Here is a 27,715-nt window from a genome sequence, read left to right as displayed (position 1 = left end):
AGCTCGTGACACCACGGGACTTTCGATTTCGAAATCGGGTTCAAAGTCGCGGTTATTTATTTTCGATCCGGTGTCTTTTAGAGTGACCTAGTCATTCGGGTAACTTTAGGAATTTTAGTACAATTGACTTACGATCGATTTATCTCGAGTCACATAGTGTATATTCGACATTGGCGACTCTTAATTGTCGTGAAAATCTCTGGTTTCAATTACAAGCACGGGTACCAAAATGATAGAAAAATCAATCTAGTCCGATCGACGAGTATTTTGCAAGTGGAATCACCTGAAACTACGATTACATATCTCAGGTCAAATCGACCTATCTCCGATCTACCGATTGATTTCGATAGTCTTAGTAATGACCGCTGCAGATCAATACGGTCGAAGCGGTCGATTCTGGGTCGAATTCTCAAGTCTATTGCATTTAGATTCCCAATTGTTTCTCCGATGATACAGTTATCCCGAGTGATCAACTCGGAGAATAGCACTACCGGCGCGTCGATGAAAGGCCCGATTTATTTAATCGAAAATAAAATCTGAAAAATGGGATGTCACAATCTCTGTTGCACCTTTGTGGTTTTGTTGTCATTATGTATGTGACTCCTTTGCTGTTAGCGTTAAATATTGTGGGACGTCTTTTTTCACGTTGCAATCTGATGGAGATTGCATGATGAACTTAATTTTGTTGATTGTTGGTGGATTCAGCCTCAGGTGTCTCTGTTATTGTGGAAATAGTGAACTTAATTGACGCACCGGGATGTCACTGTCTACTATGTAAAATATATGGGTGTTTCTTGATGAGAAAATAAACTGTTTCAGACCTAGGAATTATGGTCAGAATGGATCTAGGACATGTAGGAGGTGGGACAGTCGAATGTTATTGAATATGATCTGGAGGATGTGCTTCGGTTGATGAACCATATGGGCAGTCCGAGCGAACTGGCTATAGCACATGAGCTGCAAAAGTTTATTGTTGTCCGATACAGACCTTGATCAAACTACTTATCGTTCTAATCTATTCTCAGGACTTTTTGCGATGGAGATCTCGCGTCTGGAGTTTTGTTTTGCTTATCGACATGTCCAACTGGAAAATAAACATGTTTGGTTGGCGGTAATAGAAAACTTAAAATTCGATAGTAAAAGCTGTTAAATATAATAATAGTTATAAAGTGTGCTCTTCTATTTTGCCTTCGTTCTTTATGACACTGTCCTCTCAACAGACGTAAGGAGATCAAAACATTTGAGGTGAGGTTTAGCTAAAGCTGCCATTCGAAAAGGTCCCTACCCCCTTTGGGTTCTAGCCACGAAGTAGGTATCATTCCACCTACCCCTTTGGGTTCTAGCCACGAAAAAGGTATCATTCCACTTACACATGTTGCCGAAAGCTTACATTGCAGTCGCACTTCACTCAAAATTACAAATCGACGTAATTAACCAACATGGCGATGTCCAAGGGCTATTCTGGTCTGGATGGGAATGGTGACACGTCTCTTTCCGAATTATAAAGAAAGCTGCTGTGCTTGGTTGGTGTTTAAGGGTTAATGACAAGGCGATCCCAGAAACCCTCTTAGATGATATATATAATTCTTTGATGCGGAAATTTAAAAGAAAACAGTGATATTTGATCTTTATGATTTTCACAAATAGATGAAGACGTACCTTTATTCATAGCGTTATCCTTAATGGTAATCGTTGTGAATAACCGAAGAACTCGAACCAAATGAAGAAATCCAATTTCTCTCCTTTAACCCCACTATTATTTAATGTATTCTATCAATGGAGGAGATAATACCAAATTCTTTTTAGTTATTGTTGTTCATATGGGTGGAGAGAGGACCAAATTCTATTTATACATTCTATCAACAGGTGCCTTCTATCAAAAACGCCTTTTAACTTTCATAAAAGTCGCATCTTCGGAAAAGCAGTAACTTCCCTTGAGGATTATACAATTTCATTTTATTGGAGTTGCAACTTCTCATAACCAATATTTATTTATATTATTTTTATAGCATTTGACAATTATTAAACTATATAATAAATCATATCACGTGGGCCACAATAATTCTTACAATCCCCACCCGACGTTCTCCACATAACATGTCCTAACCAACTAACTACCTCTGCCTCTTGGTAGTCTATGAAGCATGGACATGTTGCCGGGCCCTATGTCGTGTCCGACACGCTCGGACGCGCATTCAACATGTGTGGGATTTTCGATAAGTGGTCAGCTCTTCTCGACATATTCCAACACACATGTTTAGGAGAGAGGATCGTTGAAGAAATCAACGGCAAGGGGAGTGGAGGCGATGGCGAGGCTGCAATAGTGAGAGAGGGTTAGAGGAAGAGCGAGACCAAGGCAACCCAAAGAGAGGATCGCGACTGCGATGGAAGGTGGGCAGCGAGGCTGCGACTGCAAGGAGGCCGGAGGCGAGGTGGCGAGCGATTATGATGAGGCAACAAAGAGAGAAGAGATTGAGAGGAGAGGGTCGTGCGAGGAGGAGGAAAGGCCAAGGCTAGGGTTTTGAGAGGAGGAAACTCAAAAATTAAAATAAGATTTTGATGGGACATTGTCATCATTTCCTCTTTCTGGAGAGAGGGGAAGTGACGCGGCCGGGGGTGGGTGGACCTTGATGTGGACCTCAGGGACTTTTATTTTTTATTAGAAAAATAAATAAGGGAGGCTAAGAAGTGGGGTGAAGAAATGATAGAAGAGTGAGTAAATAAATATGGGGTGAGGGTTGGGGTGGACCACGGTTTTTTTGGTCATTGTAAAATATTATAGATTTATTTAAATAAGTTAATTCTAATTTTTGTTAGTCATTAGTTTTATTAATAATTTTTGTTAGAGTTAGAAATATGTTCTCAAACATAAATACGCATTAATTATGAATATGTCTTTTGAATTTTACATAAATAGATTTATTGATATTATCAGTGTAAAGTTCATTTGTATGCTCTTTTTTATTATTATTTATTTAATTATGAATTTGAATCAAATTAATTAAAAATAAAAATATTCATTTAATATATAACGTGTCGAAAACACGCCTAATTAACATTTTTTTGAAAAAATGGCATCGGTGTGTCGTATCGTGTCGTGTTGCGTATCCATCATGTCAGTGCTATGTAGGTGGTAGTTGACAACCTTGACTCACATCACCCGGAACTAAATTTCATATGAATGAGACGACACATGAAGAAATTGTTGACTTAAACGAAGACAAATCACGGTCCATCATGAGCTCACTTCCCTCACCTACTACCCCAATGGCGCCTTCTAATGAAGTGTCAAGCGACTGACGCTCGTTGCCCAGAGAGAGCGAGAGGGAGATGGACAATCCCAACATCGGCGAGGTGGGCGTGGATGACCTGGTGGAGGCGGGTCTGTCCTGGGAAGCCGCTGCCGGTGAAAAGGCGATGGTCGGTATTTTGCACATAGCGAGGGAAGCGATGCGAATGGCCCTAATTTATAGCATTTCTGTCTAGGGAAATCAATGAATGTTGCTAGTTGTGAATCAGGATTGATGTATTTCTTCGTTCAATTCCTTCCAGATGACTTACTCGTGCCATTTGCAGACTTTAAATATGTATAATTGGCTGAGGTTGTGGCGAATATTTTTCTGCAAAGCTTTCATGTGTGGCTCTCGGAATTGTCTGTGAATTTAATCATTTTGTGTTCAAATCTAAACCGATGCAGTATTCCTTTCTTGACAGGTCCCAATCAAAAAGAAACAAACTTGGGACGCCTCATGGAATCGCATGGCAGAAAGCTTTTTGGGGTCATCATACAAGGATCCCATAACGAGCTTTAGCCTTTTTCAGAAATTCTCCGTGGAGCATCCTGATGTAAAGTCGGTTTTGTATCTTTGGAAAGCATGAAGACGGACACGTTGCTGAGCCTCTGTGTCATGTCTGACACGTCTCGACGTGTCCGACACGTTTGGACACGCAGTCAACACGTGTGATTTTTCCGAACACATGATCAACTCTTCTTGATACGTTTTGACACATGTATCCGAAAGAGGATCGTTGAAGAAAACAATGGCAAGGGAGGGAGCAACGGCGAGGCCACGATGGTGAGAGAGGGCTAGAGGAAGAGTAGAGACAAAGGCAACCCAGAGAGAGGACCGCAACTGAGATGGAGGGCCGGCGGTGAGGCTGGGCTTGTGAAGGAGGAAAGACCGGAGGTGAGGTGGCGAGTGATTGAGAGAAGAGATTGAGAGGAGAAGGGTCGTGCGAGGATGAGGAGAAGGCGAGCGCTAGGGTTTTTGATGGGGGAAACTCAAAAAATTAAAAATAAGATTTTGATAGGACATTGCCGTGATTTCTTCTTTTTGGAGAGGGGAGCGTGGGTGTTCAATTTTCAAGAAAGAAGTGACGCGGCACCACGGGGGAGGGGAAGGAATGATGGAAAGAGTGAAATAAATGTGGGGGCGAGGTTGGAGTAGACCACAGGGGCTTTTTAATCAGAAAAATAAATAAGAAAAGTTATAAAGTGATTTCGGAAAATAAAAGTGTTGAATATTGAATTATAATAATAAATTTTGGTCATCGTAAGATTACAAATTTATTTAAATAAGTTAATTTTAATTTTTGTTGGTCATTATTTTAATCAATAATTTTGTTAGAGTTACAAATATGTCCCCAAATATAAATACACATTAATTATAATTATGTCTTTCAAATTTCCTATGAATAGATTTATTAATATTATTAGTGTAAGTTCATTGTGTGCTCTTTTTTTCTTATTTATTTAATTATGAATTTGAATCAAATTAATTAAAAATAAAAATATTCATTTAATATATATAACGTGTGAATTTCTTTATTTTTTTTGAATGATGGTCGGTGTGTCATGTCGTGTGTCGTGTCGCGTGTCGCATGTCCTAAATGGAGTCTTTACGCAGTTGGGAAGAACCCACTCAATTTGTTCTCCACTGAGAAATTTCCATAGTTCCTAAGTACTTACTACGCTCACCAGTTTATCGGATTCTTTTAATGGATTCCAGGTCTACTGGTCGATAGTTCTTAATGAACTCTCGCTTTCATTTCGTCGTCCCCCGAGCTGCATTCTCGACACCAGCGACAAATCAAAGCCCCGGGGTACGTGGCTTCCGGGGGCAGTATTCAACATAGCTGAATGCTGTTTATTGCCCTCACAGCAACAGAGGAGAGGGGATGACAGCATAGCCTTAGTATGGAGAGATGAAGGCTATGATCACATGAATGTTAACCGTATGACACTAAAAGAGCTTCGAGAACAAGTAATGTATGCTCTTCTTCCTCTGATGCTAGCGTAATTTTGCTCCCGTGAGAGGTCAATGCCTGCAAAAGCCACGCTTACCTTTTTACCTAAGTTCTCAGACGATGAAATCAAATCATGGTTTTGGAATCAATGCCTGTCCCAAAATGCTAATTGTTGAAGCACACTGCACTTCTACCCAGACAATCAAACTCATGCGAGTGCTCACACAGCCTCGATGATGTAATTTCATTGTCCGAGAACTTTGCAAAATGAATTTGCTCAGCACTTGGAGTGCATCTTCAAATTTTGTGTGCCTATTTGGAGCTGTATTCATAATCAATGTGAAATGTGACGTAGTTTCAAATCTTCAAAAATGCCAGCTCCATTGGTCTCTCCTTACTTTTCAAATCATTTTCCTGTTCTTTTTTTAGCATTGTGCTTAACAATGACGAGACTGCAATAACCACATTAACAGATTCGAAGCCTTTTCCAATCAAGTAGATTGCCTCCACTATCCTCGCGCCATTGACCTCCGTTGAACTATTGCTCTTTGTAAACTAGTAAAACTTGCTTCGTCCATTTTCACTTCGCTGTTCCTAACAGAAATAGAAATACAAGCAGGTTGGTGGCAAATGCTCTGGACGCGACATTCTCAAAGGGAGACGCGATTTGTCGATCATGTAATGACGATCCATGCTGTTATCATATATTTGGCAATAGTACTCGGAGGATCTGTTGTTGTATCAATAGCTGACAGTTTCGGCACCCAGGAAATTGCAAGCCGTCTGCACATTTCAAGGCAAAAGGAATATTTACTCAGGTGACCTCTAAATGCTGTAACTTTGCTTGGAACTTCTGAGTTCTGATGTGTCAACTTTAACAAGAGCTGAAGCAGAGGGAAGTAGTTACAGCATATAACGAAGTTACACCTATTGATATTTATATAGGAGATTTCATTACAGAATTGCATGACTTAACCGTGGGAATCTCTTTAATATTCTGTTGGTCTATATATGTGACCCTATTGCTTTATTAGTCTTTAAGCCAAAAGCTTGCTTTCACTTGTCAATGTATCGCCTTATAAGTTTTATTTCCTTCAAGTGGAAGCTGGTTCAAGTTTTTTCTGTATTGTTTAAGCAGGCTTCACATAAAATTTCAGCTCGCACGAATTTCATGCTTCTTCTATGAATTAATTGCAATACTACATGTCCTTCAACTGTTTCAGGATTTTATACAAAGAGAGGCCGGAAGTTTCCATTGTATAGGTAAATCGGTCACTTCATTTCTTCTTTGTAGCGACTTTTCTCTTGATAATGAACCCATTGGATAAAAAAGATGAAAATGGAGAAGAAACGGATCAAGCTTGTCTGACAGTCTCGTTCCATATTTTCCCTTACGAGTTTTAGCTGCCATATCATCTCACTTGTCATATTTGGCTTTACTCTGACATTAATTGCTTATCTTGTGTAAATTTACCCGTACTTTACAGTTCAAGTCCCCTAGAGAGAGTGCTAGAAGGTGGATGTTCTGTTACTGAGCTAACGGCGGGTGTTCTTCTCCGCCCTTGCAGTCGAGTTGTGGAAGCTAATCCAGTGAAAGCCATCGTGCTTCCTGTGGCTGGAGATAGCGTGGGCGTGAAGTTGAGAGAGCAAGACATGTCATGGAAAGCTTTTCTTTCCCAAGTGGATCATGTTCCAAAGGTATCACCAGCATTTGCATTGCCCAGTATTTCCACAAAAAGAAGAGTATGCAGGTCAGACAAGAAAACCTATTGTTAGCTATCCTTGAAGTTTTTAAAAACATCATCCCTATTTCGAAAGTCCTCTGAGTAGTCATGACATGAACTTGTGTCGGTTGACAAGATGTGACACAGAAGTGTGATTTCTGTTACTTTCTGCAGAAGGCATTATTACCCAGCCTTTTACCAAACCGCTGACTCTGTGACAAATATTCTCTTTCTTCCGGAACTACAGGTAGTGTAAGTTGAAGATAGCGCCTTGTTTACAACTAACTTTGAGAATTCTGAGATGTAATTCCTTCTTGCGAATAATTAGGAGAACCAAAAGCGATACCCTGGACTCAACTCTCGCCTATCCGATGCGGTGCTGATTCGTGGGCTCATATAGATATTCGGGCTGGAGATGTGTTCTGCTGGCCTACAAACTTAGGGTGGGTCATGGCCCGATTGCACTCTACTCTTGCTTTCTAGCTGGTGCAACTCTCGCTCTTTTACCATGGATCTCCACTAGGACGTGATTTCGAAAATTTGTTCAGGTGAGGCCTGCAGTCCTTGCGGTTTACTTTTTACTTTGCATGGATCACCCATTTTCGTTTGTTTTCTCCTATCATGGGGAAACATATACAAGGCCATGTAAATTGTTGCAGACTAGATTTTGTTATTGATAATGCTAGTACGAACACCTAAAGGTAGGTGAATAGGTGTTTAAAATAAATCTTGACAAATAAATATGGAATAAAATAAGTTGCAAGCAAAGTCCGAATAAAGATCAGAGTCTGATAAATGAGCCACCAGACTTCTGGTGAAAATTCAGAATCGAATAAGTGATGGAATAGATTTTTGCGATACTTAAAAAAGGTGCAATAGGATAAAATTGAAAAGAGTTACAAGAAAAAAAAATTGCACATGAGATTTATAGTGGTTCGTTTATATTAAGCTTACGTCCACTCTCCACGTTGGCAGCCTTCGGCTGAATTCACTATAGTATCAGCAGAAAAGTACAATATTTCGAAAGCAAATACTCAGTAGAAGATTTATTTTCTCTCATTAAGTCACTCTTCTTGTGATTTTCTCTCTTGAATATAATTTGTAAGAGTTGTTGTTGAAGAATAAGTGGTTGGAAATGCTTCAAACTTGGACTTTCAATTTTCACGCACTATCTCAAATAGATTAAATGACCTCCTAAATACTTCTCCATGCCTCACTAGCCGTTGGCATTTTCCAAAGAAATTTCTTCCAATCAACCCGTTGGACAGAATCGATTAAGGAAATCTTGTAGCCGTTTGAAGATTAAGATGAAAATCCGTTGATTCTGGTCACTTATACAATCAGAATCTATATTTTCATAAGTAGATGCTTCCCAAAAAGAAACTTGTCTTCAAGATTGATTTCATCAATTTGTGATTGATTCCATCAATGTATTTATAAAGGTAAGTGAAATTCTTTGACAGAGAGCCAGATATTAAAGAATAAATCCCTATTATATTCATACTGAATCCTTGTTGTAAAATCAATAAATCTGAGTCCTGATTATATTTTCATTCTAGACTTGTTTTCAGTCCGGATTGCGTCGAGTGGTAAAACTTCTTAAATGAATAGACTTTGATAAGAGTCTGCGAATAAGTCTAATATTCTTTAGAATAAGAATAAGAATAAGAAAGTTTTGTCAACTTCAAAACTTTGTGAGAGTTTTCTCAACAATCTCACCATTTTTAATGGTGACAAAATTTTCACGCAGATTTAAGTATAATATGAAAGTTATCATGCAAAATAACACTTTAACAGCACATGATAATTGTGAGATAACGGACAGTAAGCACAATAAAAGTTTGCATAAAATACACATAGTCTGCACATAAAACACACCAACCAATAGTTTGCATAAAAAGAACACCATTCACACAAGCATAGAAAAACTCAAACATGCACTCAAAGCTTCAAATATGCAAAACTCTCCCCCCTTTTTGTCAACAGCAAAAATGAGAAAAATAAACAAGCATAAAGAAAAAGAAAAATTTGGTTTTCGAAAATGATAAGGGTTGCTTAGGAACACAAACAAGTCGGAAATCCTCCAAAGTCCGCACAGTCTCCTCAAGCTTAGTCGAGACGATGGAAGATAGTCTCAACCTTTGCTAAATTTTGAGATGCCTGTTGATTTATGTTACTAACCTTATCATCAAGAGATTGTACCTTTCAATGAAATATTCTGAGATAGTACCGAGTAGCATGCAACTTCGGGTTTCAACCTCCATCCCATATTATCGCGCCTTAATCTCCAAAGGGTTGCACTATCCAAGGATAGTTTGAGTCGATTCGGTTTGGGCACTAACTTTTGCAAAATGTACTTCGTGAAGTATCCAAAAGTGAAGGAACATCGACCTGAACATGTGAAATTTGGTGCTCCCCCGAACATTAGCATCTTTGTCCCTTACCCCTAGAAGATTCTTCGGGGAAATGAGATGCATAAATATCTTCAGCATCTAGAGAGATCGGTTGATTCCATCACTTGTAGTTGGTTCCTATAGGCTAGTTAGTAAGAGGAGTTTTTTCACTTACCCCCCCGTCACGGTACCTTCAGTTTGAGGAAAAACTCATTCTCCTTCTTGCACTCCTTTTCTAGCACCGTTGGTTGACCGGTTCACTTGGTCTTCTCTCAGCCATCTCCTGCCAATAATTGCCCTTGTATCTTCTCATTCCTTTGTCGAATGATGCCATCCCTTGTTTAGATTCGCATCTCCTTATTCATCATATGAGTCATCCTCCTTATTCTCTTTCACTCCAGTTTCCTCTTATTCACTTTCTTCTTCAAGTTCTTTTTTGCTATCATCCTCTTCCTCTTCTTCAAAATCAGCTATGCCACCAAGAGGATCTCGCATTGCAATGTTTGCCACAATATCAGAGACAATCTCGTCTTCATCTTTCTCTTCTTCATCCCGTGAGAAGAAGAACATGTCTTTTCTTTTGGAGTGCACGAGACAATGTTTTTCCCTTTACGCTTCTTCACCCATAGATTCTATCTTAACTTTGCTAGTAGATTCCTTCTTCAAAAGTTTCAAGGCTCTGGAGAGATCTTTTAATCTCATTTTTTAGATCATTTTAAGTTCAATTTGCATGGAAAGAATGGTTCTGGAGCAAAAATTGGATGGCGGTTGAATCTAAAAGTATCGGAAAAGTTTGGTTACCAAAGTTGTATGCGAAAGTTGTCCCTTTCCCTTAATGACAGTTCTGTACATGTGCAATAGAATTGTGTGAGGGAGTGAAAAAGCAACTCCATTGCAAATGGTCCACATCATATTTGGCTCAAATCTGAGACACGATTTTAGAAGCGGTTTTGAGTTTGATGCGTTGATGACGATCTTGTGGAGTAAAATATTATAAGTAGACATCCTAGAGTAAGTAATGCTTCCCTAGGAATTTCGTCCTTCACCAAAAACTTGGTAACCTCTTCGTTGGACACATTGATGGGCAAAAATCCACTTCTTTCTCAAGAATATCAAACAAATTAATATCAACATTAAAAACTTTATCACTCACAATAAATTGAATATGAGTAAGGTCGAACAGATATGTTGGAATAGAAATAAACAATCAATTCATAATAAACATCGATGACTCTACATAGAACATTTTCATTTGAAGCATGGCAAATTTCTCTCGCAAATTCACCTTGATGGAATCGGAAAATCAAAATCTAGCGTTCGAGGGTTGATGACCTCTCTTTTTAGCACCGTGCATAGACCTTCTTATGTTCCTCAACCGAAACAATTTCCCTTTGTTCCAGCGATTTTTGTAGCAACACCCATTTTGGGTTGGAAGTTTTTGAACACCCTCTCATCATCATCTTCCTTTACTCCTAGTCTAACCCTTTGTACCAAAACGAGATCACGGGAAAGTTTCAAAATTCCTTTCCGCTTTTCCAAGCCCTCTACTAGCCCTAAGTTTTCCATGCCCTCAAGAACAAAGTTTCATTCCCATAGCCATTTCTTTCAAGAATGAACTTATGAAATCCATGGGACTTCCTCCCTTTTAGAAATTCATAATGTTTGAAATGTACCTTGGGCTTTCTTATGGAAAGAGGAGTCGCTTCCTAAGTAACCTCTTCCTCCACGGATGGTCAATTCGTGCTTTCCGAGTGATTCATCTCTGGTGAGATCAAAGTGTGTCGGATCATCGAGCACAAATTGAGCCTTGCGACTAGTAATGCGAGAGAATTTCCTCCGATAAGACGTCGAAATGGACTTGGAAGATTTTGATGACACGTTCAAGAGTGATTGAGTGAAAAAGGATCGAAGACTTTATTTAAAAGAAAATGAACCAGGCCAACTGACCAAGCACCAAAGAAAAACTTCCGTTTTTTTTTTTTTAAAATTAAAAAGTAATCGTCAATAATTTTTGAAGTATTAATTCCAAAAAACAGCAGAGATATAACAATTTCCAAGGCAAGTAATAATTTGAGAATAATCATACCTATTCAAGAAGGAAAAAAATTTTACGCGTCAAAATTTGAAATATAACTATCTCGAGTTTGGAAGGGCTTTCGAAGGATGTTTCTACCATAGGTTGAACTTATGAGTTTGCTTGTCCATAAACTTTAATCGGATATAAGAGTAATATTCAGTTTTCACTTATGAACTTGAATGATCATTTCTCCAATGGCTTGGTGAAAATATCTGCCCGATTGATTCTTGAATCAATGAATTGAACATTGATTTTGCCATTTTGTACATGGTCTCTTAAGAAATGATGGCGAATTTCAATACGCTTTGCCCTTGAATGAAGAATAAGATTTTTGGTGAGATTGATCGCACTTGTGTTGTCACATCTGATTTCAAGTGCAAGGTTCTTCTATTCCAAAGTCCTTTAATTGTTGCTGATCTAAAGAATTTGTGAAACGGCAACTTTTAAGAGCAACATATGCATACGCCGTTGAGAGTACCCACGTGTTCCGCTTCTTTAAGAACCCGGACATTAACATTGATCCCAAAAGTTGGCATGTTCCTAAAGTACTTTTCCTGTCAACTTTATAATAAGCTAAATCAACATATGAGTATCCAAGTAATGTAAAGTCTCATTCTTTTGGATATCATAGACCTAATTTTGGACTCGTTGCAACATATTTGATAATATGTTTTGACAACACTAAGATGATTCTCTAGGATTAGCTTAGAATCTAGCACACATACACACACCGAATAAAAGTCGTGAAGCGTGGGGTAGAGAAGAGAACCAATTATGCTTTTGTATGTCTTTTTGGTCTACTTTCTTTTTCCATTTTCATTCTTGTCGAGTTTGGAAGAACTAGACATGGGAGTCTCAATCTTCTTACGCGTTTTCCATTCCAAACTTCTTGATAACATCTCTAGCATATTTCTCTTGATAAATGAAGGTATCTTTCTTTGATTGTCTGACTTGCATACCCAAGGAAAGAAAGTTAATTCACCCATCATGCTCATTTTGAATTCTTCTTGTATATACTTTGAAAATTTCTTGCACAAATTTTCATTAGAAGATCTAAAGATTATATCATCTACATATATTTGAACAAGTAAAAGTCATTTTCTTCCCTTTTGATAAACAAGTTGTGTCAACCATTCATTCTTTGGAACTATTGCTTACCCAAAAACTTACTCGGTCTCTCATATCAAGCTCGAGGTGCCTTTTATTTGTTGTATAAAGCCTTCTTCGCCTTGTAGACAAGTTTTGGGATCTTGAATCTAGTGATTGTTCCACATAGACTTCTTCTTATATGAACCCATTTAGGAATGCACTCTTGATATCCATTTGGAATAACCTAAAATCATGGAAACATGCATATGCTAGCAATAATCTTATAGTTTCTAACGACTATAGGTGTATATGTCTCATCACAATCTATTACTTCCCTATTGCGTGTAACCGTTTGCAATAATCCTTACTTTATCTCTTGTTATTTTACCTTTTCATCCATCTTGTTTCTAAATACTCATTTTGTTCCAATCACAGATTTTCCTTTTGGTTTTGGAACTAACTCCCAAACATCATTAATTCTGAATTGTTTGAGTTCTTTTGCATTATTATTTTTTGATCTAGCTTTTATCGGATAAAGTTTCTTATACTCCCTTTGGTTCTATTTCAAAAATAAGAGCTAGAGCACTTGAGTCTCCCTTTACTTTGGATCTGGTACGAATCTGTCACGACCCGATCTTGTCGCTCTTGAATCAAAATGGGGAAATGTCGGGTTTAGGGATACTTGATCACAAGAGTTCCCTCACAGATTACGAGCTCTCCCAAGCTCGTACCCCGCGCGACGAGTTTATTTTGCGATCTAGTTGTTTATGACAACCTAAATATAAGACGGAGTCACCACTAGCCTCATTTTGGGAGTTGGCTAGAAAACCCAATTGAGGGTCGGGAGTTCCCTCGATTCCTACACAACCAAATATCTAGGTTCGGGGATTTGGTTACGCTAATATTGCTATTAGCCCTTTTCGATACCTAAACAATATGTTGTGTTTTCCTAACATGTCCATGCATTTCTTTTTACATTTTTGGGATCATTAATCCTAAAATAGGCGATCATGCATGGTTAGTCATTTTCATTCTATTCTATTTCTTAAAAAACAAGAAAGGAAAACAATCAATGAATTGAAATTGCAAGATGGTAAGTAAACAATCAAGGAAAGTAATAAACCTATCATGCAATCCTAAAAAATATAAAGAGAAACACTTAAAAAAAGAAAAAGAGAAAACCCGCAACTCGGGGTTTTTACACAACAAATGGAACCCAAGACATATGTCGGGAAAATGAATATTATACAATAATGGTCGTAATGGACATCAACCTCCACCGTCCTTCACGCTTTTTTCATCTTCGGGTTCTAATCTAATCATAACCTAAGAAACTTATAACTATGTGCATACAATGAAAGAAACAAGCATACACATCAAAACGACTTTCATAAAGACAAGTAATCTCAATTCAGCATGCAAGATATTCTAAAAGAAATCCTAGAATGAAATCATAACAAAGAATCACAACAGAAATCATCAAACATCACACATAAGATCAAAGCAATTGGGGTAGAGCCCATGGATAATTGGCTCTAAGAAAAGCATGGAACATCAAGCACACTATGAGGAACAACAACTTTCATGAATGAAGTTTCCTAAGATGGGTTACACACAAATTTATAAAAATTCAAGAACACATAACAACACATCAGGAACATAACAGGACAGCAAGACAACATGACAAATCAACAACAACTTGTCCTAGTGAGACAATGTCCAAAAATTCTAAAAAAAAAAAAAAAAAAAAAAAAAACTTTCACCACAATATAGTCATGAAAAAGATAAACAAATTTCATTAAGGAGTCCGATTGCAAAATCTTTAGGGAAAATCCATGTAAAAAGTAATAAAAGGTTGACTCAACAAAAGCAAAAAGCATTCCGAATTTCACTCATAGCAGATTTCTAGGTCTTTTGCAAAAAATTGAAAATGGGACAAATGATGACAATTAGCAAAATCAGTGTCATTAGAAAATTAAGACATGCACTAAGACTTTTAAGAGATGCCAGGTTCAAGTAAAGTCAAATTCATGGCTGAAAAGCAACAATCGCTAAAGCATGCAAATCAATCATGAGCAGATTAGAAAATGATGCATGATAATTGTCTTGTTAAGCCACCTAATCAATGCATGAAAATTATGAAATTTGAACATGACATAGGGCTAAATGTAAAGAAAAAGTTTGATTAAGACATTTAACCCTAAATCCATGTGCAAAAGGTCACACAAATTCATTAACATTGATATATGACTTGTCATTAGAGGCAAAATGCATGACAATTTCAGTTGCGACATATCGACTTGATGCATGGTTTTTACATAGTAAATGATCCTCAAATGAGGCATGCCATACATCATCATGAAGCTTATGATATGCTCTAAGTATGTCTAGAAGGCATCTTCTACAAATTGGTTCATTAATAAGCTCAATCGAAAACATTTCTCTTGGAGGTCAGATCAGTAATAGAAACAACAGCACAAACCATAATCAATTGTGATTAATCCTATCTATATGATGTAAGAAAATTCCAAAAAAAAAATTATGCAATTAGGTCTGAATGTTAGGGTTAAATCTCATGAAGATACCCTAGTCCAATTCAATCAATAAAATTGCACACAAAATTGTGAAACATATCAGGTTGTCCAAAATACAAGATTACATCAATATCATAGAACACAGTAGAATTTCAGACATGAAATTAATAGGAAAAATGGATGCCAATCGGTGCAAAATTTATATTATTGAAAAGCCCATGAAGTATACTACGACTTTCATGAAGACTTCGAACACAGAAAATTACATTTACAAGCTGATATCAAGCCATTTGCACAGATCAGTCATCCAATCATCCAAAAATTGCAAATTGACAGATTCTGGAATGGACTTTGGACATGAAAAAACCATATCAAATGAGGTTCAATCAGGGAATTCTATAGCTCATTGGAAATATATTCGAACCGTCTTTGGCCTTCATGAAGACTTTGAACACAAAAACCATAGCAACCAGCTCGTATCAAGTTATTTGCACAGAGGGGTCATTCAAACGAGAGAACAAGTCAGAACACAACATTTTCCAGAAACTGCACTAAATGCTGAGCTATTTTCAGGTAGTAAATGACATCAGATCGGAATGCTCTATGGGTCGTTGGAATGGTCTTTGAGTCTTCTTCAACTCTCGTGAAGACATTGAACACAAAAACAATAGTAACGAGTTTATAGCACAGTCACAAAGACATGATTTTTGCAGAACAAGCATATTCAAACAATCAAGCATGCTTAGGCCAATCAAGCTCATCCTAAGCTATCCTAAGGCCATTATAACATCTTAAACATGTTGAAATTGCAGAATTAGAACCCTAGGGTGAGCTCTAGCCCCGGTTGTCTAGAACAACCTTGCTTCATTGGAGCTCGAGAAGAGATGTTACCTTTTGCGCAATTCCGAGTGATTTAGGCTCAATTGATCAACAATCAAGCTCCACTAAGCATTTTCAAAACATCGAGAGGATTATTTAGATCTGGAAAAATTAAGCTCCTGGCGACGCGATTTGCCGACCACAGCCTTCTTCGTCTACCGGAGTGGAGTAACGGAGGAGGAGCCGCGTTGCTCGGGAATGAGAACACGCCGAGTGCGAAGAGGACCAGCACGGTGAGGTCGAACATCGGATCGCGGGCGAGGAGCCGCTGTGGGACGGCGACCTCCGCTGTGGGAAGCGTGGCTGCCTTAGTTTCGCTGTCCGCCAACGATTGCCGCAAGGGGAAAAGGGGTGCGGTCAGGCGGTCAGAGAAACGCTAGAGGCAAAAGCGAGATCAAGAGGGACGAAGGAGAGGGGAGCTCGGTCCGGCGAGGGGAGTTGCCGCTTGCTTCTCTTGGTGGGAGAATCAGCGAGAGAGAGAGAGAGAGAGAGAGAGAGAGAGAGAGAGAGAGCGGTTTAGCCGTGTTTTATCCGAGAAAGAGAGAAAGAAGAGAGAAACGTTTTCAAGAGAGAGAAAGTGGATCTCGAAAATGACCCCCTTTTCAATTTTGGAGGGAAAATTTATTATATAGTCTAAATCAAGATCAAATCTTAGCTCTTGGATTAGGATTTGATCCTCCTAGCTAAATGTTTGTTAAAATTGCTAAAAACTCCTTCTAATTGAGCACATGCCTTTTTTTTCAATTGCCACGATGCATTATTAGTAAACGGCAATGATCAATTGTGAACTAATTGGGGTTCTCTCTCTCTCTCTCTCTCTCTATATATATTATAATATTATAATTTTCATAACATGCAAGATCGATTTACGAATTTCGTAAAACCATAACAAAATTTGGACTTATCTTTTTTAATGATGTATCGACTAAAAATCAGGTGTCAACAAATCCATTCTTCTATATTGCCAATGATGAGATCTTTATGATAGATTCATTTGTGTTTTCAGTTATTGCTGAATTTGTCATTGTCGCAAGGGTTTGTTGAACATCTGTTTTCTTTGATTCTTATAATTTTTCTTCTGCTTGACTTTAATCACAAGAAGGCTGAGGTTCCTCGGGGAATCGAGACTTCATTAAGTCTCGGAACTAGCTCGATTCTTCAAGTTGAATCGGTCTTGTTGGTTCTAGACATTTTCTTGAAATCGACATTCATTGATTCTTCGACAATCCGTGTACTCTTGTTGAAGACCCTATAAGCTTTGCTTGAAGTAGAATAGTCAAGAAATTTTCATTCATTCGATCTTTCTTCAAATTTCAGGAGCCGATCATTTCTATTCTTCAAATAAAACACTTGCAACAAAACGCATGAAAATAAGAGATATTTGGTTTTTCCCTTGTAAACTTCACAGGAGTTTTCTCTAGGATGGGCTTTAAAAATACTCTATTAATTATATAACATGCAGTAAAAATTGCTTCTGTCCAAAAAGAGAAAGAGACTCTACTTTCAATTAGCATAATTCTGACCATCTCCTATAAAGACCTATTTTCCTTTCTATAACTTCATTTTTGTTTTGGAGAGTAAGGAGAGGAGAAAACATGTTGTGGACCATTCTCGTCATAAAATTTGCAAAGTCTTGATTTTCAAATTCTCTCCCATAATCAGTCTTTATATCGGCAATGGCATAACCTTTCTCATTCTAAACCTTCTTAGCAAATTTTGAAAAATATGAGAATGTTTCTGTTTTATTTGCCAAGAAGAAAACCCATGTAAATCTTGAATAATCATCCACAACTACCAAAAGTACTTTTTTACCACCAATGTTTTGAATTCTGATTGGTCCGAAGAGATCTATGTGAAGAAGCTGCAATACGTGATTAGTGGAAACACGATTTATAGGTTTAAATGAGCTCTTGACCTGTTTTCCAAGATATATGGAGTACACAACTTAGACTTATGATACATCATTTTGGGAAGATCACGAATCAGCTTCTTAGACGATAGTATATCAATTTGTTTCATACTCACGTGTCCAAGCTTACAATGCCATATATTTACTTCATCTTGAATTGAGATAAGACATTGAGAACTCTCTGGACTTATGTCTAAAGATAAAATATTGCCATATCTTCGCTAAGTGAAAGTTTGAGAGAAGCTTGACTAACTCTAAAATAGATATCTTCTTATAAATTGATTCGAGGTCTGTATCACATAGCCGGCTTATGCTTAGAATGTTGTAGTTCAAACATTTCACCAGGGATACATTGTTGATGATCAAATTTTCAATCCTCACTGTTCCATGTCCAATAATTTTCTTTTGTTGTTCCCATCAAAAGAAACATTTCCTCCTCTTTGTTTTTCTAGTTTTATGAGACTGCTTGAATCTCGAGTAATATGTCGAACAACCATTGTCCAAGTACCATTTACTTTTCCTCTTAACAATAATCTGCAGTAAAAAAAAAAAAAATTCTCAAACTTTCTTTGGTACCCAAGTTTTTGGGTCCTAGCAAGTTAGTTTTAAAAAATAGCCTTTGTCCAATCTTTTTTAACAGGTCTCCGTTTTAGGACATTCATTCTCAAAATGTTCTAAGTTATTACATTTAGAACATTTAAGAGCACTCCAACCAACAAATTTTACAAAAAAAAATTGAAAATGATTTTTTTGTAAAAGATTTTGGAGGTCTTTGTCTAAGTTTCTCATTGATTTTAGGAAAATTGATTAAAAGTACTTTCTTTATTCATACCCAAACAAGATTTGTTATAATAGGTATTTGAGTTGAATGAATTATCTCTAAAGTTTTGATCATTTGGAGAACTTTGTAAAAAATATCTGAAATCTCATTTTTCAAACATTCATTTTCTCTTGAAAGAGAATTAGTATTTTCTTTCAAATCATCAAAATCCTTTTTCAGATTCTCAAACTTTTTCTCTCCAAGAATTATCATGTTGCTTGAATTTTGATTTTTCCTTCTTTAATTCGGAAATCCTTTTAAGAGTTGATTTGAAGTTCAAGCAAAGTTCATCTACATACTTAGAAACTTTAATAGGAATTTCTAAGTGACTTACCTTGATTTACTTGTCAGATTTTGATTGTGTCTAAGTCAGAGTCCGACTTTAATTCTAAGTCGATTCTAAGTGAGCCATCAAACAGATATTTGCAAACTCCTCTTCACTTTCCTCACATTCTGTGTCACTCCAAGTTTATGCTTTTAGAGCTTTCTTGTATTTTTCATACTTTCCTTTTTTCTTTTTCAGCAAAGGACAGTTAGACTTGATGTGTCCCTTCTTCTTGCACTCAAAGCATATCACATCCTTGCTAGATTCAACATCTTCCATTAATATTTTATGGAATTTTGCTTGCTTTGCTTTTTCCAGTTCAATATTCTTCCTTTCCTATTCAATTTCCTGAATTTCTTTATCATGAGAGCCAGCTCCTCGTCGTCCATATCATTGTACGTGTCTGTATCATCATAATTAAATTAGATTTAGCTATTAACTTCTTACCTTTTGGATCCTCTTTATCATTGATCTATTCTACTTCATATGATTTAAGAGTGCCTATCAGCTTGTCAACAGAAAGAGGCATAATTTTTATGTCTCCCGAATTGATATTTTCACATGGTTCCAATCCTTTAAGAGTTCTCACATAAATTAGTTGATCTTCATTGGAGCAGAAATTGGTTGACCTTGATATGCCAACCCATTTACAATTTCGTAAATCAACGGAACATATCTCTAATAGACTCTCCAGTCTTCATTCTAAAGGATTCATATTGGCCAAGTAAGTTATTTATTTTGTCTCATTTACACAATCTATTCATTCATAGTGACATGAAGTCTATCTCGGACTTCTTTAGCTATGCACATGAAGAAATTCTATTATATTCAGTAGGAGACAAGGCACATAATAAGAATAGATGACTTTTGCATCAAGAGCCTATCTCTTGGTAATTTTTGGCTTGGTTGGATTCTTCAACATCCTTATCTAAGACTTATTCCCTTGTCGATGTTGAAGTTGCCTTTAGGTTGATTCCTCTTTATACAACATCTCATTTCAGGATCTCTAGATCTCAGAATGCCTTTATTTTATTCTTCCACACTATATTTTTTTCATCAAAATAAGGTAGCTCGGTATTGCTCTGCTCCTCCACGAGTCCACGGTGCTAAACAACTAGCCATAGAAGATCTTTAGTTCATAAGTATAAACACTTCAACAGAAGAGCATAAGGCTCTAATACCGATTGATAATGCTAGTACAAACACCTAAAGGATGATGAATATGTGTTTAAAATAAACCTTGACAAATAAATGGAGAATAAAATAAGTTGTGAGCAAAGTCTGAATAAAGATCGAGTCTGATAAATAAGCCACTAGACTTCTGGTGAAAATTCAAAATCGATAAGTGATGGAATAGATTTTTTTGCGATACTTAAAAAATGTGCAACAGATAAAACTAAAAAGAGTTCAGGGAAAGAAATAATTACACGTGAGATTTATTGTGATTCGGCTTAGATTAAGCCTACGTCCACTCTCTTATATTAGCAACCTTATGACTGGAATTCACTATAGTATCAACAGAAAAGTACAATATTTTGAGTGCAAACACTTAGTGAAAATTTATTTTCCCTCACCAAGCCACACTCTTCTTGTGATTTTCTCTCTTGAATACAATTTGTAAGAGCTGTCGTTAAAGAACAAGTGATTGGAAAGACTTTAGACTTTGAAATTTCAATTTTCACGCACTACCTCAAATAGATTGGATAACCTCCTTAAATACTCCTACATGCCTCACTAGTCGTTGGCATTTTCTAAAGGAATTTCTTCCAATTAATTCGTTGGACAGAATCGATTAAGAAAATCTTGTAACCGTTGGAAGATTGAGATAAAAATTCGTTGATTATGGTCACCCATATAATTAGAATCTAGGTTTTCATAAGTAAATGCTTCCTAAAAGGAACTTGTCTTCAATATTGATTTCATCAATTTGTGATTGATTCCATCAATGTATTTATAAAAGATAAGTGAGATTGTTTGTTAGAGAGCTAGATATTAAAGAATAAATCCCTATTAGTATCCTTATCGCAAGATCACTAAATTTGAGTCTGATTATATATTCGTTATGGACTTGGTTTCAGTTTTGATTGCGTCAGAGTGGAAAAGACTTCTGGAATGAATAGACTTTGACAAGAATCTGCGATATAACTTGAGAAGTCTACTATTATTCAGAATAAGAATGAGAACAATAAAGTTTTGTCAACTTCAAAACTTGATAGAGTTTTTCAATAGTTTTCTCAGCTTACATGATTTTGTAATAATAATGTTATATTGATGCTAAAATATTTCATACTCCATTTTTAATTATATTTTTGTATGACAGCAGCGCAATGCGCAGTAAACGCCAGCTTTTATAGGCAATTCTAGTAGCTTTGGATCAATTCTTGTTGTTGGGCGCTGACAGATGGCACTTATAAAGTTGTTAACCAGACTTTCTCCCTGTTCCTGCATCTATTTCAGGATGCAGGAGTGACCATTTTGGGCACAGTACCAAGCTTAGTAAAACCATGGAAGAGCACGCAGTGTATGGAAGGCCTCGATTGGACAAAGATCAGGTTTTCTTTCTTCTTTTCATCAAATTGGTCACATGATCATCAAAGTGTTTTGTAAAGAAGTAACAAGATTATGAATGGTGGTTCAGGTCATTTGGCTCCACAGGGAAACATCCAATATCGACGACGACCTCTGGCTTTCTTCCAAGTCCTTCTATAGCCCCGTTATAGAGTGTTGTGGCGGCACGGAGCTTGCATCATCTTACATTCAAGGAAATCATCTGCAGCCTCAAGCTTTCGGAGCATTTAGCAATGCTTCCATGACAACCGGATTTGTCATCCTGGACGACTATGGAGCCCCTCGAGTAAGATTCTCTCTAGTAAAGGAGGTTCTCTGTTGAGGGATGCGCACCAACAGTGTTTATAAGCCTTAGTAGAAGCTAATTGAATTTAGTATGAAGACCATCCCATTTAGCTCTTTACTGTAGTACTCAAACAAATTTCTCAGGGCGTGGACATGGGTATTTCACCAATCATGGCTCTTCACTGAGTAGTCTTAATTGCAGGTTCCACAGGGCTGCTGGAAACTGCTTGTGGAACCTGCTTCAGATGATAAATTTTAGGAATAACATATTTTGACAAACCAGTCAATCCCTTCTATGGTACATAATTAATTTCCTGTCTCACTGCTTACAGCCAGATGATCAACCTTGTGTTGGCGAAGTGGGACTGTTCCCTGTTTACATGGGCGCAACTGATAGGCTGCTCAATGCTGATCACGAAGAAGTTTACTTCAAGGGAATGCCGACATACAAAGGGGTGGTATGCCATGTTAATTCGTGGAATACTGCGGCTTACTCATTCCATTTTCCTTCTCTGGATACGGATGTTTTGTCGCTACTGGAAATTTATGCTTAGTAAACTTAGTAGATTGATGGAAGAAACATGACCTGGAAAATTCAAACGAACTTCCAGCAACTGAGGAGACATGGAGACATCATTAAGAGAACTGTTGGAGGGTACTATATCGTACAAGGGAGGGCTGATGACACAATGAACCTTGGTGGCATTAAGGTACGACGCTTCAAATTTCACTCTTTATAAAGACGTCTGAAAGTACTTCAGAACTTTGCTGTTGTACTAAATTCTATATGCTGGCGATATGTGGTATAGCGGTGGAAGGCAAAGTAGCTACAAGCTTTGATATGGTTCTCCTGTGTCAAAAGAATGTTACAGCTTCCACCTAAAACTTTTTACTTATGCTGCTTTATGGGTCTACAAATTTGTTTTCCTCTTCTAATGCGGACCAATTGGTATTGCAGACTAGTTCTGTTGAGATTGAGCGGGTCTGTGATAGAGCAGATGAATCTATACTAGAGACTGCCGCAATAAGTCTAGCGCCACCAACCGGCGGTCCAGAACAGTTGGTTGTCCTCGTGGTGCTCAAGAAGGGGTGTAAGGCTGAACCGAATGATCTGAAGATGAAATTCTCAAAAGCCATCCAGCGAAACCTCAACCCTTTGTTCAAGGTTTAATCCTTGAGATGTAAATGCTGATGCATAAGTGCATTTTGACGCCGCTCATGCTTTGCTTTTTGTGAAGTAAAAATTAAGGTCGAACTCAATGAAGGGTCACGACTTTATTGTTAAAAATTGAATATGATGAAAAAAGAATTCAACAAGCGGAAGATTATCTCGAAAATCTTTGGTCCAACGCATTTGTTTCATCTGAACATGCATGAGGATCGCTAACTGGAATGTCTCAATTGATTGACAGGTAAGCTCTGTCAAGATTGTCGCTGAGTTCCCTCGAACGGCTTCTAACAAGCTACTGAGGAGGGTGTTGAGGGATCAGATGCGACAGCAGCTCTCTGCGCAGAGTGAGCTGTAGAGGCAACTGGGAAGTATTGTCCCATATTCTTGCTGCGACTGTCGATGTGCAGGTTCCGATTCTAGATTCTAACTTCCTGCTTGTGAGATATAAATTGGGTTGAAGGAAATCTGTGAGAATTATTAGTTGGAATAAGAAGCACTATCCGGTTGGAATTCAGAACACTTGTCTTTTCAATAATGATGACATGATGTTGTTTGGGAATCGAGTTGAAGTTGATTTGGGTGTGAAGTTTTTCCTCGCTGAGTTTTGTTAAGGGAGTGCTCAGGATACTTTCCACGTCACATGAGTAAAGCAGTTTATTGCAGCACAGTCACCCTACCAAAACATCATCTGAACGAGGCATGATTCATGGGCAGACACTCACGATCAAGTTCACTTTCCATGAAGTATCATCCACATGTTCGTAAAGGTCAAAGACGAAACGAAAGATTCAGAAACTCTCCGGTAAACGACGCACATGTTCATGAAGCATCGTCCATATGTTCGTAAACCACGCACCGTAATGGACCCACCAAGCCGTCGACCTTCGACGACTCACGTTTAGGCCGTTCGAGATTTGAATCATCGATGCCCTTATATCCGAACTGTTCCTGTATGCTCGGTGTGACCGTGATTGGAAGACGAAACGAATGACGGGGACGTGCGGAAATCGCATTAGGGACCATCGTCGTTGTCGCATTCTGTCTTTGTTGCCATGCGGAAACCTCGCTCATTACGCGTGTTCTTTTCAACGTTTGGTTGTGGCATTATTGGAGCGGAAGAGTGCGGAAGAAAGTGACCGGCGGCGACAAGATAGTGCTGACGAGAAGTGAAAGCGCTAGCCATCGGGCGGCCACGCCTACCCACATGCCGGCTGGGCCGATCGGGGGCCCGATTAGGGCCCGTTTTTTATCCACGAAAGGCTAAAAACTTCAGTGAAAAACGTTGAATTGAGAAATTGCGTGATCACTGCGTTGATTGTTCTCCATAATCTATTGGCTAGTATTAACCACAGACTGTCAATATCCTAGACACCGGTGAGGTCAATTAAGTCACGAGTGACGGTGGAAAAAACCGAAAAATGTCAAGCTTATTTTTAATGTACTTAAGAGTAGTTGATTGTCAAGTAAGCCTCCAACTCATTGATAGATGAGGAGAAAAGATGGCACGAGGCTATTGGGTGTTCTTCTTCTTACGAAACAAACACCATACAGATTTCTCGGTATGTTCAATAAGAACACCATCTTTGTTAATGAGGTGAAGTAGATGGGACTTGACTACTTAGGTGAGGCGGGCCTGGTTTGAGCTACTATGTTAAAACAGGTAGCCAATTTGGGAAATAATATATGGCTGATGGGATAGGTTTGGGACATAACCCGTCCCAAATACTGTCTTAAATTTGGATACCGGTATAGGTATAATATTGGAGCAAGTTGTACTCTTACTTTTGGCTTATCTTTTTGCTTCTTATAGTTTATTTTGAATTTAATATTGTATTGAACATCTTAAATTGATGGAATCAAATGATCTGATCATGGGTCTTGCAACCCTAGAGCCCACCTAAGCCGTAAGGGCTCGAAAACTTCTTCAACAGGTGTGGATCAAGGCATTTAGAGAAAAAAAAAAACCCAACTTAAAGACTTGAATAATTTCTATTTCTTTGTATGATGGGTGACTTTGGATAATAAATATACACCTAACCTTTTGAATCCTGACTAACACAGAATCGGATTGGATTAAAACAGACATCATTCAACGAAGGTGAAAATAATCACCAACTAGAATTTGCCTCGATCTTGATGAAAAAAAATTTTAAAAAAAAAGGAACTTACCTTAATCATCGTGGCGAGTACTATTGAGTAAACACAAAGAATCAGGGTGGATTATTCATGTTTCCATCCGAACTAAATCTGCGTATAACCCCATCTACATAGGATCCTTTATCCAAGTCGCCAAACAGACTCTTATTAAGAAAGAAAAGGTGCTTAGTACACATAATTACATTGCTCAAGCTTGTACACAACACCTTCAGGCATCATCATCAGAAACTCAGGAAACAACTGACCAAACTGGGTGTGTTTCCCGGCTTTGGCTGAAAGACAAGCCGTACCTACAACCGTATACAAGCAAAATCCCATCTCTAGACGTTTCTCAAAAAAGAAAAAGAAAAAGACGAGCACCAAAAAAGGAAAAAGGCGAAAATATCTCAATTCGGACGGTGACCGAAACTGCACGCTCCGAACATAAAAACGCCCGTTTCCATTTTTGGAAAGGATCTCCTTTTTCCCTGTTTTAGACCTAAGTAACACCTTGTCTGACACGCGACACGCGACACGTAATATGCGACACGTGCCGACACGACACGATATGTTAATACGTTGTTTCTAAAAGAACAGAGAATTTTGACACGTTGGGGCCATGATGGATATTAAATATATATTTTTATATATACATAATAGATTATCATTTTTATGTTTATTTCAATCAAATTAATTTGATTCAAAATCGTGAATAAATAAATAAATAAGTCTAGAATGAATTTATACTAAAAACATTAATCCGCAATTTATTAATAGCATTAATTATTTCAATTTGACAAATTCAACTCTATCCTAATAATTCATAAAACTTGAAGAAAAAACAAGCAATCCACATCCCGATCTCGAATGTTAAAATATGTCGGAAGAGGAGAAAAAAAACTTTAGGGATGAATTGTGTATTACAGAAGTGAGAGTCAAAAGAAAGAGAATACTAAGTTTTTATTCTTTCTTAATTTATTATTTTTATTATTCTATTTTATTTTTTCACATTTATACATTTTGACCTTTCATTTATTGAGAATTTTAAGATGTACCTCAATATTGGAAATACATGTCAAAAACTCGTATGTCGGAATTCAAACTCGTATGTCGGAATTCTGACTCGAGTGTTGGGAAAATTGACCAAGTTTCAAATTTTCGACATGTGTTGATTAAATGTCCAAGAATGTCGGACACATGTCGAAGTGTCCGAGAATGTCGGACACGTGTCGAAGTGTCCGACACAATACGACACGAAAACTCTTGAAAAGTATTGGTGCTTCGTAGCTCTAGACTTCGACGCGGCACCCAGTCGCGAACTCGAGAACTTGTTGGGCACGTTGATCCTCTCCAATTTCTTGTTTTGCCCCTCCGCCACATAGAACTCCTGCCACCCCCCCCTTCGTACTCCGCCCTCCCCCGGCTTGACCCAAAGACGCGTCTCGGCCCGGACCGCCGGGTCGGCCCGCCCGCCGAACAGCCGCCCGTCCCTCCTGCGCCGACGCGCGAGCTCGGGCATTGCTCCAGCGGCCACACCCTCTCCGCCCGCCGCCATTCCCCCGGTCCCGAAGTTGTACACCTCCGGGCCCCCCTCGAACCGGCCCTAGTCCTCCGTCCCGTACCCGCTGACCACCCAGAAGGACCGCCCCTCACACTTGTCCCGGCCATGGCTCATCGGGGGCAGCTCCGTCCACTTGCCCCGCCCCACGTCGTACGACCACGCCGACCTCAGCGCATTCTTTCCCTCGTTGTGCCCCCCGGCCACGTAGACGCGCCCGCCGTGCGCGCCCACGGCGAAGAAGGAGGCCCGCTGGGGCATCGCCACGCCCCCACGCCGCGAAGTCGTATGCGAAGACGTCGGCCACCGGCTCGTAGGTCGCCGGGTCCCACCCCGAGGGCCACTAGCTCGCCATCACAGCTCGCGAGGTGGCAGAACAGTGGCAGCCCATCCGGGTAGTCCGGAACCGGGTCGAGCTGGTCCCAGGCCCCGTTCTCCAGGTCGAAGGCGGTGATGGAGTAGCGGGGCGGTCTGACCGGCTTGTGCCCGCATGGTACTATGATAGGGTTAGAGTTTTGGGTCGTGAGAGCCATTGAGCTCCTTGAATTCTCTGTAGGCCATATTTCTATGCAAATGGAGACTATCTGAGTTAAAAGTCATTAACATCGAGGGTAATTGTCATTTTATTTCTACGTAATCACTTATGATCGATGATTCATTCTACTTAGACCCTGAGGGTCATGACATTGAATACGGGTTCACGTGGCTTTGTTGTACAGATTTCTTATTCAGTACCTTTAACTCTGGCATATGATAGTGGGTACCTGTGTTTGGGTTCTTGGATCTTGTGTAATGGTTGTCGTGAATCGAACTGATTACCCTGTTCTTATTGCTGTATTTTCCTCTGGTGTTATTAAGACAATGAAAATTTGCTCGTTTTTTTGGATGACATATGTGACTCCCTCTACCAGTGCTCGTACAACATTATGATTCGGTCAATCTGTCATTTAGTTGTCTTAATTATTTCTTTAATTTTCTCATTTCTCGTTAAAGCAAAAAG

General features: G+C 38.5%; 2 protein-coding genes and 1 pseudogene across 2 annotated transcripts; 2 read left to right on the top strand and 1 right to left on the bottom strand.

Annotated features, from left to right (window-relative positions):
• Nucleotides 1-3,330: 3,330 nt before the first annotated feature.
• LOC104429324 (probable acyl-activating enzyme 18, peroxisomal) lies at nucleotides 3,331-5,999 on the top strand. The gene is made up of 4 exons (XM_039302918.1): nucleotides 3,331-3,420; nucleotides 3,715-3,846; nucleotides 5,010-5,269; nucleotides 5,867-5,999. The coding sequence occupies exons 1-4, from the start codon at nucleotides 3,331-3,333 to the stop codon at nucleotides 5,997-5,999; spliced, it is 615 nt and encodes a 204-aa protein (XP_039158852.1).
• Nucleotides 6,000-21,455: 15,456 nt separating this feature from the next.
• Nucleotides 21,456-23,580, top strand: LOC120288984 (probable acyl-activating enzyme 18, peroxisomal). The gene is made up of 6 exons (XM_039303341.1): nucleotides 21,456-21,549; nucleotides 21,636-21,851; nucleotides 22,183-22,308; nucleotides 22,462-22,560; nucleotides 22,809-23,015; nucleotides 23,263-23,580. The coding sequence occupies exons 1-6, from the start codon at nucleotides 21,502-21,504 to the stop codon at nucleotides 23,374-23,376; spliced, it is 810 nt and encodes a 269-aa protein (XP_039159275.1). The 5' UTR covers nucleotides 21,456-21,501; the 3' UTR covers nucleotides 23,377-23,580.
• A 2,727-nt stretch (nucleotides 23,581-26,307) lies between these two features.
• On the bottom strand, nucleotides 26,308-27,248 carry LOC104423804 (annotated as a pseudogene).
• Between the last annotated feature and the right edge of the window lie 467 nt (nucleotides 27,249-27,715).

Source organism: Eucalyptus grandis, chromosome 10, assembly GCF_016545825.1.
Source record: "Eucalyptus grandis isolate ANBG69807.140 chromosome 10, ASM1654582v1, whole genome shotgun sequence".
Taxonomy (NCBI): Eukaryota; Viridiplantae; Streptophyta; class Magnoliopsida; order Myrtales; family Myrtaceae; genus Eucalyptus; species Eucalyptus grandis.
Note: the sequence above shows the minus strand (reverse complement) of the source record. Positions and strands in the feature narration are given on the sequence as shown.